The 13,702-nt window shown below is 59.1% G+C and overlaps 1 protein-coding gene across 5 annotated transcripts in view; it reads left to right on the top strand.

Moving 5' to 3' along the window:
• SBNO2 (strawberry notch homolog 2) overlaps positions 1-13,702 on the top strand; it is a 51,458-nt gene that overhangs the window by 703 nt on the left and 37,053 nt on the right. For 2 of the 5 annotated variants that reach the window (XM_019744062.3, XM_074337392.2), the window contains exon 1: positions 3,991-4,210. The exons of 1 other annotated variant lie outside the window; for it this stretch is intronic. In XM_019744062.3, the coding sequence (XP_019599621.3) occupies positions 4,111-4,210 (100 nt within the window). In that variant the 5' untranslated portion in view covers positions 3,991-4,110. Of the gene's footprint in view, positions 1-2,895; positions 3,042-3,984; positions 4,211-13,702 lie in introns of those variants that run through there. 2 more of the 5 variants (XM_019744065.3, XM_074337391.2) reach the window with 2 other exon arrangements.

Raw genomic sequence — 13,702 nt, 5'->3', positions numbered from 1 at the left:
TCTAATCAGTGGCACCCCCCAAATGGTAGCCCAAGAATCTTCTCGTGGGCTCACAGGGAAGCCCCCAGGGGAGTCGACCTTGGAGTCTGTGAAGTTTTCTGCTGTTTGAAGTAATGAAAACAGCTGACCTGCCCTGGGAAGCTCACTGCACATCCTCTCCTGTCTGTGTGTTGGGTCCTCTTACCACGTGCCTTTAGCAGATGGGGCACTGAGGCTCAGAGAGAGGCCGCCGTTTCCCAGGCCTCCCCTGGCCAGGCTCTGGGACCCCATTTCTGCCTGCAGTCTCCCCATGTAGGGCTGCCCAATTTCACCAAAAATACAGGACTCCTGGGTAGATGTGAATTTCAGATATGGGAAGCTACTTCTTTAGTGTAAATACACCCCAAGTATTGCTTGGGAAGTACTCACACTAAAAAAATTACCCTTCGTGTATCTGTAATTAAAATGTAACTGGGTACCTGGGTTTTATCTAGTGACCCTAATTCTACGAGCCTGGTCACAGACCCTGGGGGGACATTTAAGGGGTCCCTGCATGGAACAGGGGCAGTGGGAAGGTTGGGGGATGAGGGTCTTTGACCTCAAACAGCCTCACCAAACAGACCTCCGGCCTTTCATGAGCGCTGTCCCCACTGCAGAGGGGCTTTGGGCACATGCGACCATTGAATGTTCACTTACGTGACCCTGAGATTCAGAAACGTTACCTACAGACATGCTAATGGCTAAATACGAGGCACTGCTCACTTAGCTTTCTGAACATCCTAGGAGGCAGCTACTATTATCACCACCATCCCCATTTTACAGGTGGGGAACAGAGGCACGGAAAAGTTAAGTAATTTTCCGGGGTCACACAGCACACAAGCACAGCTGCACCAGGGCCGGGCCTGGAGTTCCAGAACCGTGTCCCTCCTGCTCTCCCAGGCTGCCTCTTGCGATTCCCTGGAAATCCCCGAATCTGACTAATTCCCTAGACATCCTCAGACTTGGCAGATTCCTCCATGCTGAGATGGCTGGACCCACCCCAGCATGGGCAAACTGCCCCTACTTTAGGCGAAATTACCAGTAAAGACCTCGTGGTTTCCTGAGGTGGATGTGGCAGAGGTCGAGTCCACACCTCCCAGGCCGCTTGCAGTGACCTCAGGCCAGCTACTGACCAGTTCTGCACCTCCGTTTCCCCACTGGCGAAATGCAGGTAACACCAGCCCCTGCCTCCTCCAAGGGCCATGGTGGGAGCAGGGCCGGCCTCTCGGGTGTATGACTCGGACTTTGTCCAGGCCCCGCACTCAGGGCTCAGGGGACCCCTGCTCGGTTTAATTTCTGCTGTCACTGTCTTGAAATTCTGAACCCATTCTGAACAAGGGGCCCTGCGTTGTCATTTTTCATTGGTCCCTTTGTGGCTGGTGGTGTGTGGGAGGAACTGGGAAAATGCAACCAGATGCCCTCCATCCCTCAAATCAGCTTGTTCGCCCTTTTGAATCTCCAGTGTCTGTTGCTCAGTTTGATTTCTTTTCATAAGCTCTGAGAAATAGTTTCAAAATCACGGTTATAACCCAAATTGTCAAAAACTATGCATACCAAAGTGAAGCCCACTCTGGCTAAATCACATCTCCTCTCTGGGTCTCAGTTTCCTCATCTTCTCCCTTGTGCTTGTGGATTTGGGAACAGGAGGTCCTTGGCCTAAATTTTGTAGGGGAAACAGGTTTTAAACATACTCTTCTCCCTTACCAGACCAGGCCTTTGAACAGCTTTTACACTTTGCCTGGACTGCCTTTCCTACTCGTCTGTCTGGTGAACTCCTACTTGAACTTCAAAGCCCCAGTGTCAACATCTCCTCCTCCTTGCAACCTTCCATGATGCCCTAGGGAGAGACTTCACCCCTCCCTGAGCCCCATGCCTGATTTTGCAGATGGGAGTGTTTGGGCCTGGTTCTGTCTCCCCTAGACTGGGGTTTTCCTGAGGGTAGGGCTGAGAACTCAGTCTTCTCTGGGGCCCTGGCTTTGCTTAGCTCAAGGCCAGGCACAGAGCAATATCCACAAGAGCACGTGGAGAGGTGGCCTCTAACTTCAGGGGGTTGGAATGGGTGTAGGAGGCCTCTGGCTGGTGGTGAGGTGGGTCTAGGGAGAGGGTAGCAGCCTTCAACGCTGTTAACCCTGCTGGGGATGGGGTGGTGCCTCCTGCACTGGATCTGCCTGGACTGGCCCAGCCCCCCTCAATGGTGGGTCCAGTGGGCTCCAGTCACAGGAAGACTGCTGTCTGTGCCAGGGCCCGTCCCACCCTCTTCCTGGTAGTGCAGTAAATCCTGGCATCATCTGCACCAGGCCGTTGGAAGCCCTAATGGGGACAGAGCCAGCAGGGAGACACCCAGGTCCCCATGGCCCTGCCCAAGAAGTTCCTGCGATTTCTCGGGGTGGCCGCTGGGATCTATCAGACCCTCTGATGTGCCAGGCTCTGTGTTGGGAGGTCCAGGGTCCAAGAACTCCCGTTTGGGTGAGTAGACAGATTAAAGAGCCGAATACTATTGGTGCGGAGGCAATAAAGGGAGGGAGGATGACTAGAGGGCCAGGGGCAATTTCAGATAATTGGGAGGAAGTCTCTGAGAAAGAGGCTTTAGAGGCAAGATCTGGTTTATAGAAGAACTCCAAATGGTTTAAAGGTCACGGGTAAGAGTGTACCAGGGGAGGGCACAGCCAGTGCAAAGTCCTGGAGGTCGGACTGGTTGGTTCTATACTCATGCTGCATTGGAGAAAACTGAGGCTCGCAAGGGTAAACCACGAGCTAGGACATGAACGTTAGTTGGTGGGGTCGGGATTCGAACCTAGGGCCTTTGAGTCCCAGCCCCCTCAAGGGGCTCAGGGGCCAAGGTCCGCCTGGGATGGTCCCGCCCCGGACCACGCCCCACCCCAGAGGCCCCGCCCCGCGGCATGACCGGAAGTGCGCGGGTCCCCCCAAGATGGCGCCCGAAACCCGGAAGTGAGCGAGGCCGCGGCGAAGCTCAGTGAGACGGAGGCGCCGCGGGCTCCGAGGCGGCCGGACCCGGGTCCGAGGTGAGGCGCGTCCGGCCTGACCCCAACCTAACTCCGTCGTCCCCGCCCAGCCCGAGCCGGTTTCCCCGGTCCGCGCACCCCTCGGCCGCCCGCGCCCGGGGCCGAGAGTTCCGGGGTTCCGGGGCTGCGGGCGCGGGGAGAGCGGCGGCGTGTCCCCGCCCTCCTCGGAGAACCCCCTACACCGCTCTCCGCCGTGAACCTTGACCCCTCCCTCTGCCGCGACCCTTTTACCCAGTTCTCCGCCGTTAATCCTCCCTCGACCTCTCCCTCCTCGGTGACTCCCGACCCCGCCGTCTGCCGCGACCCCCGCCTCTGCGCTGCTGTATGAACCCTGTGTTCACGCGTGTCCGCGGTGACTCCCCAGCCTTTCCTTTCCTCTTTCCTTGGTGACCCCCCCAACCCTGCTCATCGGTGATTTCCTGACCACTTCTTGGTGACCCCCGAACTTTACTTTGGTGACTCTCGATCCCGCACTTTTCAGCGACTCTCCAGCACTTTGTGACCCTCACCTCCTAACCTTTCCTTCGCGATTCCTTGACCCCTTCCTTCTTGTGACCCCAGCTTCTCCCTTTCTGGGGGTCCCCTGATCTCTTCCATCTTGGTGACCCCTGACCCCAGGCTCCTTGGTGATCCTGCCCCTTTCTCCTCAGTGTTCCTCTTCCCAGGACCCCTTCTTTCCTGGCTTTGGTTCCCCTACCCCAGGAGGGGCAGACACTCTGGGCTTTGGACTGGGGGCCTTGCTGGTGTCAGCTGACCTGGCTGAGCATGTTGGAGTGGGAGTGTCACCCGGATCTGGCATTGGAACCTGGCTGCCAAGGATGGGCGGGAGTGGGTGGGATGAGGGTGTGCAGAGATGGCCCCCACCCCAGAGGTGGGTGGACAGGGAAGGCGAAGCTGCCAGTCTGGTCCGGCCCACCAGTTCTGCTTCCCAGCACCCCAGAGCAGGAGGCTGGTGAGGCCTGGAGGGACTGGGCGTGGACTGCCAGGCAGGAGCCCGGGGAGGCAATGGGGTGTCTCCTGAAATGACATTATTAAGGTTCTGAAGAAGGAAGAAGACTGAGTTTGTACAATGTGTGTCTGGGACAATCCTGGCTTCTGCTTCCCGGAACGCGCCCTGGACCCGTCTGCCCCACCGTCCTTCCTTTGTGCCCACTGCCCCGCCATGCCAGGTTTGGTCATCTGTTTGCACCTAGTATAGGAGGGTACCCAGTCAGAAGCCAGTCTGTGATGAAGCCTTCTGGCAATTTGGGGGGTGGTGAGTGTTTCACGGCGCTGCCGAGGGGGCTGGTGTTGGACTGAATCTTGCTGGGAGCCTGCCTGCCTACTGCTAAGGGTCTGTCCCTGTGGTGCTTCAGAAAGCTTCAAGGAAAATGGGGCTAGGGCTCGGGGACCACAGACCCCAGAGGGAAGAAAGGCTGCCTGTCACAGGCACTGAAACCCCAGAGATGGTCGGAGGCCAGCTGGTCTTTATATGTGAGGCCCGGCCCTTCCTCCAGGCCAGGCATCCTAGGGCTGGACCTGGTCCTGCAGTGGCTTTTCCCTGCCTCGGTCCCTGCGTGCCTGGCTGTGGGGGGCGCTGTGCTGCTGAGGACCCTGTCAGCGGAGGAGGGATCCAGTGCCCTGGCTTTGAGGCTTAGCCCTGGGGTCCCATCAGCCAGTGCATCCTTTCTTCCAGGCTCCCTGGAATTTCCCAGAGGAGGCCCTGGAGGTGGGTAATGGCTGCTCTGGGCTCTGCTTGGAACCACTGTCCCCACAGCACAGTCCTCCAGTCCTTGTGAGAACACTGAATGTGAAATCTGGGTGGGCGGGCCGGCGGGGGGCAGGCCAGGCAGGTGGGGGAGGTGTAGGCAGGCACCTGTCAGACCCCATGGGAGCCTGGTGAGCGCTAGCCATTGTCCCCAGGGACAAGCTCATGCTGGGATGAAGTGGTGGGGATAGAGAAGGTGCGCTGGGATTTTGGAAGGCGTGAGGGTGCTTTTGTTTAACTCTTGAGTGTCTGAGCAGATGTCTGCTCACACCTGCCTGGAGCTAGGATGGCTCTGAGTGTGTGTTGCGGGGAGACGTTTGTGCTGTGGCAGAGGGTTGGGGAAAGCCCCTGGGCCCAGACTAGGGGCTGGGTTTCCAGAGGAGGCATTTGGCTTTGAAGTTGGGATGGGCAGGGTAGGCTGCAGGTGGCAGGTGGGCAGCCCAGAGCCAGTGCTCTCCAGCTGTGTGACCTTGGGCCAGTCATCACTGCCACCTGGGGGGAAACTGAGGCTGGACCCCCACAGCCCACAGCCCTGTCCCCCACCAGGGCGTGACCAACTTGGTCACACTTGGTTCAGCTTGGATGTAGCAAAGTCTCAAATGCCCCTCCAGCAGGGGCCAAGCCCGAAATGCTGACCCGGCGCAGGGCTCTGACCGCAAGCTCTGGCCGCGTGAGCAGGCTTGGTGGGTGAATAAAGAGGCAACTGTGTCTAGTCCCCTGAGGCCACCTCCCCCTAGGACGGCCTCCTCCTGATGAAGCCTTTATGGCCCTGGGCAGGGGTAATGTGATCTCAAAGTGTAAACACAGTGCCAGGCTGACACAGCAGGGTGGGGTGGCAGCCCCCCCGTGGCACTACAGTCCCAGGTTTGTGTGTGTGTCTGTGTGTGTAGATGTTTGTGGCATGTGCACACATGGGTGTGAGAACATATGTGCATGTCATCTGAGAGCATTGTGTGTTTTGTGCTCATGAGTGCACACGTGTTTGTGTCCATGTTTGTGTGTGTACATGTGAGTGTGCTCTTACATGTGTGGGCATGCATGTGAACACGTGTGTCATGTGTGAGTCTGCACGTGCATGCATGTTGTCGTGGGCAGGCTTGGCACGTCTCCAGCCACTGTTTCTCCAGCCAGGGGCGGTGTGGTCAGACTGTAGGCAGGCTGGGCACGTCCGGCTGCTGATGTGGCTGGAGAGTGCGGTCACCAGACTCGGACCAGGCCCAGCCTGCCCCCTGCTCAGGCTCAGCTTCCTGCTCTGCCCAGGCCCATGCTTGTCTTGGAGTCTTGGTGTCCACGGGGCACCCGGCAAGTTCAGGTCCCCTCTCCCCTGAGTGGAACCCCTAGATCCTGTTCTTTGGAAGTGCCCTCCCCCTCTCTTGCCGCTGGCAGGTCTGTCCCACATGACAAGCCATGGCTGGGGCAGAAAGCAGACTTCCTTCAGCATCCTTCCGATGGTGACAGCCACCCCTCGGTCGCCAGCTTCCATCACTGGGAGGTCTGGCCACACTGCTGGCAGGCGGGTGACTCAGGTGAGGGCCCAGACTGTGGTTTCTGTTGCTGGGGCTCCGTCACCTGCTGCCCTGGTCCCTGGGGAGGCAAAGACAAGACCTACCATTTGTTTATGTTCTATAATGTGGGTGGACCTCAAAAATGATGCTCAGTGAGAGACGCCAGACACAGAGGACCACGATGTGTGATTCCATGCATGTGAAACATCCAGAACAGGCACATCCACAGACAAGACGTGGGTTAGTGGTTGTTGGGGGGTAGGAGTGACTGCTGATGGGGATGGAGCTTCTTTTCGGGGGATGGAATGTTCTGGAACTAAATAGAGGTGCTGGTTGTACGACTCTGTGAATGTACTAACGCCACTGAGGTGTGTGTGTACTGAATGGGTAAGTGTGTGTAAGTGTAAGCCTTGTCTCCATAAAACAAAGTGTTACAAAAGGCAGAGAAAGGAGAGCCTGTGCTGGCCCCACCAGTGCCCATGTGTTATGGCCTGAGCATGGCTTCCACTAGCAGCTCACATGCAGGCACTTTTCATGGCCCCGTGGGGAGGGCAGAGACGGTGCCATTTCCCATTTTTGGGGGGAGAATGAGGCTCCTTGTGTGCTCCTCACCAAGCCCCTGGTTTGCCCCAAACCGCTGCTGGGGCATGTGTCCTGCAGGAGGTGGCCCAGGTCCAGGGTCACCGTGGGTGGGATGTGGGCGGCTGGGGGGGGGGGGCAAGGGGGCGGGCCCAGGAGGCAGCTCCTCCCTGAAGTCAGATCCAGAAGGAGGTGATGGGCTAGGGGCTGGCACTGCCCTGGGGTCCCGTAGGTACCCCTTATGATACCAGGTGACAGAGGGATGGGAGTGACTCCAGGAAGTTGATGCTGAGTACCTCCTGGGTCAGCTGTGGGGGTTGCTGTTCCTCTGTGCTAGCCAAGGGGCAGAAAGAGTATCCTTAGTGTGGCCACTAAGGACATGGCCCAGGGAGGCCGAGTCCCCTAGGGGGAGGCGGACCCTGAGGGAAGGTGTGTGTATTTGGCCGTTCGTTGTGTGCTGGGTGGTCTGCCCAGCGCCTCTGAGGGCCCAGGGTCTCTGATGTTTGTCAGATGTCCCCTGCGAGCCCAGAACCCAGCTGCTCTCCATATACAGGGTTCCCGTGCCTCCCAGAACGTACTTGCCACTAACCTGCAGCCACGCTGCACCCTTCCCTGTGGCTGGGTGGGCATGTAGAGTCGGCCCCCAGTTTCCCATCTGATTGGCTTCTGTCCCTATAGGAGCAAATCCCAAGTGAAATCAAAACAGGCCTCGCTCCCCTTGTTCCAAGGTCTGGGGAGTGATGCCTCCGTGCTGGAAGGAGGTCACCACACATCTGGGGCGTCTACTCCCGGTCAGAGGTTGTTTGTTGACACAGGAAGCTGGGATGGCCAGAAGGCGCTGGGGTCAGCTGGGGTCCCAGCGGGCAGTAAACTTATGGCCCTGAGTTATCAGTCGCTGCAGCAGAGGTGGCTCAGAGGCACTGGGACTCACTGTGTCCCTCCTGGCTGAGTCTGGCCAGAGCATAAGAGGTTAACTGCCAGGGAAGGCTGGTCCCTGGGGGCTGGGACAGCGCAGGTGTCAGGTGGGGAAGTCAGGGTCTGTTCAGCGGGGCTGCTCCAGTGTCAGGGTGCCCTGCTTGGCGGTTTGGAGGTGCACCTCTGCCCTGGAAGCTGTGGAGTTGGGGGTGCAGGACTCCTTCCTGCCCCTGCCTGGCTTGTGGTGGGTCTGAGCTTGGTTCTAGCGGCACAGCCTCTCCTGGTGTCACGATTGAGTATGTGAGCTGGCCTGTCGAGCAGCATTTTTTGGGGTTTCCATTAGATTCTGGCCCACCAGGACCTCGGCCCACTGTTTTGGGGAGGCTCAGAGTGAGTGAGCCCCCGGGTGGAGTCAGGGACAGCCTTGGGGGTTCCTGGGTGGTAACAGGAGGGCTGGGTGGCTCTGTGGGAACCTGGAGGAAGGCGCCCCAGAGGGCGGGCTGGGTGTGAGGCCTGGACTGCCAGCTTTGAGAAATCAGGGGCTGCCACCCCCAAATCCAGACCTGCCACTTCTCTTGAAAAACCAGCCCTTCTGGAAGCCTGGGCCACATTCCTGCACCAGCCGGCCCCCCCACTGCCTGGCCCCTCTGCTGGCCCTGGGGAGGCTCCCAGGAGAGGGGCCACCTGGGCTCCACTGCTCCAGGCACCTGCAGGGGCAGAGCCCACGTCCCCAGAGCCTGGTACTGTGCAGGGCCTTGCTGCCCGCTGGTCCACTCCCTAGCGAGCTGTGTGCTTTTTCAGTAACAGCCCCAGACCCCTCGCTGTCCCAATCCTGGGACCTGTGGACATGTCACCTCACGGGAGGGGTGATGATGGATTCCCAGGGAGCCCAGGGTCCTCATAAGCAGAAAACTTTCTGCTATGGAGGCTGGAGGGGAGCGGGAGACTTGAGGAGGCTGCTGCTGGCTGGCTGTGAAGATGGGGTCAGCATGTTGACTGGGATATGAGCAGGTGGCCTCCAGAAGCTGAGACCCAGCCCCTGCCAAGCGCTGTGCGCTGACTGTCCCCGGCCCTGTGACAGCTGCCTGCACTGGATTCTCCCCAGAGGGCGCAGCACAGATCCCAGCATGGGAGCCTGAAGCCGAGGCTGCGGGCTGGCCTGGATTTCCCGCCACAGGCTGAGTGATGGAGGACCCACGTGTGCCGTTTGAAGCTGCCAAGTTGTGGTCACTCATCACAGCAGAAGGAGAAACAGGACCAGTCTCTGTTGGCAGCTCCTGGGGTTCCTGCTACTGCAATTTAGGGGCCTCTGCCTTCTTTCCAGAGAGGGGCACAGGGTTTAGCCCAGCGCAGGTGTCTCTCGAGCAAGGTCACCATCCCCGAGCCCAGCCTGAAGCCAGGAGGGGCCTGCTCCTCCTTTGGGACACCAGCGCCCTTCAGGCTGGGGCAAAGGTCCATTGTAATGATCTTGGCACCAAGCTGGATCGAAGGAGGCCAAGGGGGGAGCTGACTGATCAGGCCACTCATCTGGGATTAGTGTGACCTGGCTATGGACAGCACCAGCTGCTGTCCCCCTCAGGGCACTCCGAGCGGCTGGGGGAAGGGACCTGGCATGCCGGATGGCTTGAGGCACACCTGACATCAGAGGGATGGCAGCAAGTGCCAGGAGGGACAGTCCACCCTCTGCATGGAGCCTGACACTGTACACATCAGTGTCGAAGGACCAGGAAGCCGGGGCCCATGGGATTTGTCTTAACGTGTGCCCTCCGGGGAAGAAGATCTGGGGGTTAGAGGGGACCACAAGCTCGGTGTGCCTAGACCCATTTAAAGACCACAAGGAAGCCGAGGACCTGAGCAGACACTTCCCGGGAGAGGAAGCCTCATGGAAGACGCCTTCTGCTGGAGGCTGCAGGACTTGCCATGTCCTTGGGAACTCAGACCCTGACCCTGCTGCCTGAGCTGCTGTGTGGGCACCCGCCTCACCAGTGGCTGTCGGAGCGTCGCCATTTAGCCTCACCCCGCGTGGGGCCATCATGAGGGCCACTGCCTGGCCAGCTGATCTGTTCTGGATAAGTAGATGGGTCTGTGAACCTGTGGTCAGCAGATGGAGTGGCCAGAGACAGCCAGCCACAGGCGACTCAGAAACGGTGCCCCTGGAGCCCAGCCTGAGGCCTCCTTTTCAGCATAGGTGTTTGTTTCCCCGAATATCACTCCTTAAATATGGGCTCAGTTCTGCCTTCCCAGGTGCAGTTTCTCCTGCCGGCTGGCTGGCTGTTGGGGTGTATGTGTGGCTGGGAGTGGGGGCACAGCGCCAACATCGCTGCATGCTTTGCCCGCTGGGTCTGTCCTCAAGCACGTGTTTATCCCCGAGCTGGGCGCCCAGGCCAGCAGCAATGTTCTGGGGTGGCATAAGGGGTCACTGTGCGTGTGCTGTGTGCCGGCCCCCACGTGGTCAAGCTCTGCTGCTTTTGGTCTTGGGGGTTAGCCTGGGGTGACAGGCTGTGCAGCCACCCCCCCCCCCCACCAGGGCCTTCTCCGTTCACTGTCTGCTTACTGGTCCTCCATTCAGCCAGGTGTTGATGGTGCCAGGGTGTCAGCTGAGCCACCCCCTGGCTCGGCTCTTCAGAGAAGCTGTGGGATTCCCCCCCATCTTGCTGGGTAGGGTGGCCACCTGGTGCCTCAGCCTGGAGCGTGGGGCTCCATATCCAGTAGTACAGAGTGTGTCAGTTCAGATACCCCCTCTGCGTGAAGCGCCTGAGCTCGGCCCGGTGGGGAACCTGTGGGCGCCATGGGGTCCTATAGGCCACCTTTCACGACCTTGAGAGCACAGCTGGAGGTTCGACCCTGGCCTGCACTCTCTGGGGGGGGGGGCCTTTCGAGCGGCCCACCTTGTGCTCCTTGTTCCAGATGGATGGGCTCACCCCCATCCCCCCCGGCCCACGTGTGCGTGGGGCCAGGCTCCTGCTGTCTTTGGTATGCCAGAGCTGCCGCAGTCCAGACGTCTCCTGGGGACTCTGTAGAAATCCGATGTTACATGCTTGCTGCCATTCTGGCCCCGTCAACCTTGCTCCCAGCCCCCAGCATCACTGGGATTCGGGCCGAGGGTCAGAGTGGCTCCAGCTGGGTTTTGCAGTCGCCTCCTGTCCTAGTGTCCTGGGGCGGCCATGCAACTGACCATAGGCAGCTTAAACCACAGAGATTTGTGCGCTCCAGAGGCCACATGTCTGAGATGAAGGTGTTACAGGGCTGTGCTCACTCTGAAGGCGCCAGGGAGTGTCCTTCCTGCCTCTTCCAACTTCTGGGAACTCCTGTGTCCCTGGGCTTGTGGCCGCAGCACGACATCTCTGTCTCTGTCTTCATGTGGCTTCTCTCTCACCACGTGACTGTGTCCTTCTCCCCCTCTTACAAAGACACCAGGCTGTGCATTAGGCCCACTGTGTCCCAGCATGACCCCATTTTAACCAATTTCATCTGCAAAGACCCTATTTCCTAATAAGGATCTGTCCACAGGTTCCCAGTGGGATGAGTATGGGAGCCTGGTTGCCCCATTACACCTCATGTATCTCACTGCTTCCCCCTGCACCCTGGGGCTTTCTACAAATCTGCAACCCTGCCGTCATTCACCAGCTGTCATCCAGTCCCCTGCTGGCTCTTGGGTGCTGGGGTCTCACCCTGGCCCCATGTTCCCCTTTTCCTGCCTTCTTCCTGTGCGTCCTACCCGAGTATATCCTGGCCTCAGTTCAGCATTCAGTAGGTGGGGAATGGGCGCCTGAGACTTTGGGCAGGAACGAGCCACCATGTCCCGCAGACCGCCCTCACTTCCTTTTGTCCTTGGGCTAGTGCACTCACGGAGGTGGCTTTCCAGGGGCACATGCCCCTTTGGGGGGTCCCGGGAGAGCTGAGCTGTGCTGTGCGAGCTGTGCCCAGGAGCCCAGGCAGGACTTCATTGTGGGGCTGGTGCCCTCAGGACCAGCCGAGGGTCTCACCTCACGCTGAGTGCTGCTAGCTGGGCCCCTCTGCCCATGCCTGCCCGTGTCTGCCCCCAACTTCACGTCCAGTTGCAGCTGGGCAGCTCCATCTAGGAGCAGAGCAGCCTGTCCCTTGTTGGGTCCCTCACTGGGGACTGATCCCAGGTTGCCCCTGACCCATGAGGCGAGGAGGAAGCTGCCCACCCGCAGCTCTGCAGACTCCATGATGGCCCTCCTCCCAGACAGTCCCAGGACCATGTCAGGCCCGGCCAGGCCTCCGGAACCACCAGGGCCTCTGCCCTAATAGCTGAGCCCTGTGGAGCCTCGGCCAGTCCCTGCTCCGCCCCCATCTGGATCCCAGCGTCGTCACTCAGAGCTTGAGGGAAGGGTAGCTGGAGGGGCTGCCGTTCTGCATCCGGTGGGAGGTCAGCAAGTCCCTGCTGCCTGGAGTGGTGGTTCTGTGGGGACAGCCTTATCCTGGCTTGGCAGGACACAGATGAGGTGACAAGAGGCCAGCGGGCTCCAGGCACCACCAGGTGGAGGATCTGGGCAGCCATCTCACAGTGTTTGAGGGTTGAATTGGTAGCTCAGTGCGTGGTGAGACCCTCGGCCTGTTCTGGGGACACCAGCCCTGTGGTGAGGTCCAGCTGGGGTGACAGGGCCATGCGGGCTCAGCATGGAGGCCAGGTCACCCTACGGGGTCAGACTTTCCTAGATTTCGGCCTCTCCCCACCTTCCACCCGTAATGGTCCTGTCCGGGCCACTGCTTCTTGATCTTTGTCTTCTACAATGATTCATTTGAAAACCTGATCTCAGAAGGAAATCCTGGGAGCATAAACCACGGTGGTGACTGCAGGCCCCTCCCTGCGGGGAGCACCCACACTTCACCTATCATGAGCTGCCGGTCTATAAATACCAGGCCTACTGCTCGGCACTCTGACCTTTGGCCCCAAGAACCTGCCGGGTGCCTTCTGGGGTCATCCTGGGGTAGCTGGGAATTCCCAGGGATGAGGCACATTCACGCTTTGGAGCTCGGGGATGGGGGCAGGGTCCAGAGCTTAGGGCTGCAGGGTGTGTCAGCAGAGACCAGAAAGTAAGGGGATGGGACAGGCTGTGTTTGTGGGGCGTAGGGGGAGCAGGAAGCTTGCGGAGTAGAGTTTCCAGGGCAGCGACAGTTGATACTTGACCTGGTTATCAGAGGAAGGGGGCACTGTAGGGGTGGCCTCTGGGATGAGGATGGTGGTGGGTACAGTGTCCACCCCTCCTTTGCAGCCCCCTACCCAGCCCCTAACCCACGTCCTGTCTGTGGATGCGCCTGTTCTGGATATTTCCCGTAAGTGGAATCACACACTGTGTGTCCGGCTTCTCTCATAAGCACCGTGTGTTCAGGGTCCATCCACGTTGTGGCGAGTGTCAGCGTCTCCTTTTCATGACTGAGAGACACTCCCGTGTGTGGACGGGCCACTCTGTGTGCATCTGTTCGTGTAGGTATGGCCACTTGGTTGTTTCTACCTTTTGGCTGTTGTGAATTGTGCTGCTGTGGCCTTTTGGGTGCAGGTTTTATGTGGACACAAGTCTTCATTTCTCCTAGGTGGACACTTAGGAGCAGAATTGCTGGCTCTGTGTTTAGTCCCTTGAGGAACTGCTGCCTTCCAAGCACCCACCCCACTTTACACACCCGCCCACCACGTGTTTTGTCTGCCCTAAACCCGGTGGCGGCCTTGCCACATGGCCACATCGCTCCCCTCCCCTCCCCATACTCCCAGGTCGAGATCTGAATGCTCTGTTTGATCACAGAAGCCTGGCATCTCCAAGGCACAGTCCCCCTCCCGCCCCTCATGTCTTGACCCCCCCAGGTCTTAGCCCCCAGCCAGGTCTGGAGCTCTCCCCACAGGTGACAGACCTCTTTCTCTGAAGGAGAGTGATGGCTGGACAAAAGGTGAGGAC

Source organism: Rhinolophus sinicus, chromosome 15, assembly GCF_057876585.1.
Source record: "Rhinolophus sinicus isolate RSI-liver-muscle chromosome 15, RSI-T2T, whole genome shotgun sequence".
NCBI lineage: Eukaryota > Metazoa > Chordata > Mammalia > Chiroptera > Rhinolophidae > Rhinolophus > Rhinolophus sinicus.
Note: the sequence above shows the minus strand (reverse complement) of the source record. Positions and strands in the feature narration are given on the sequence as shown.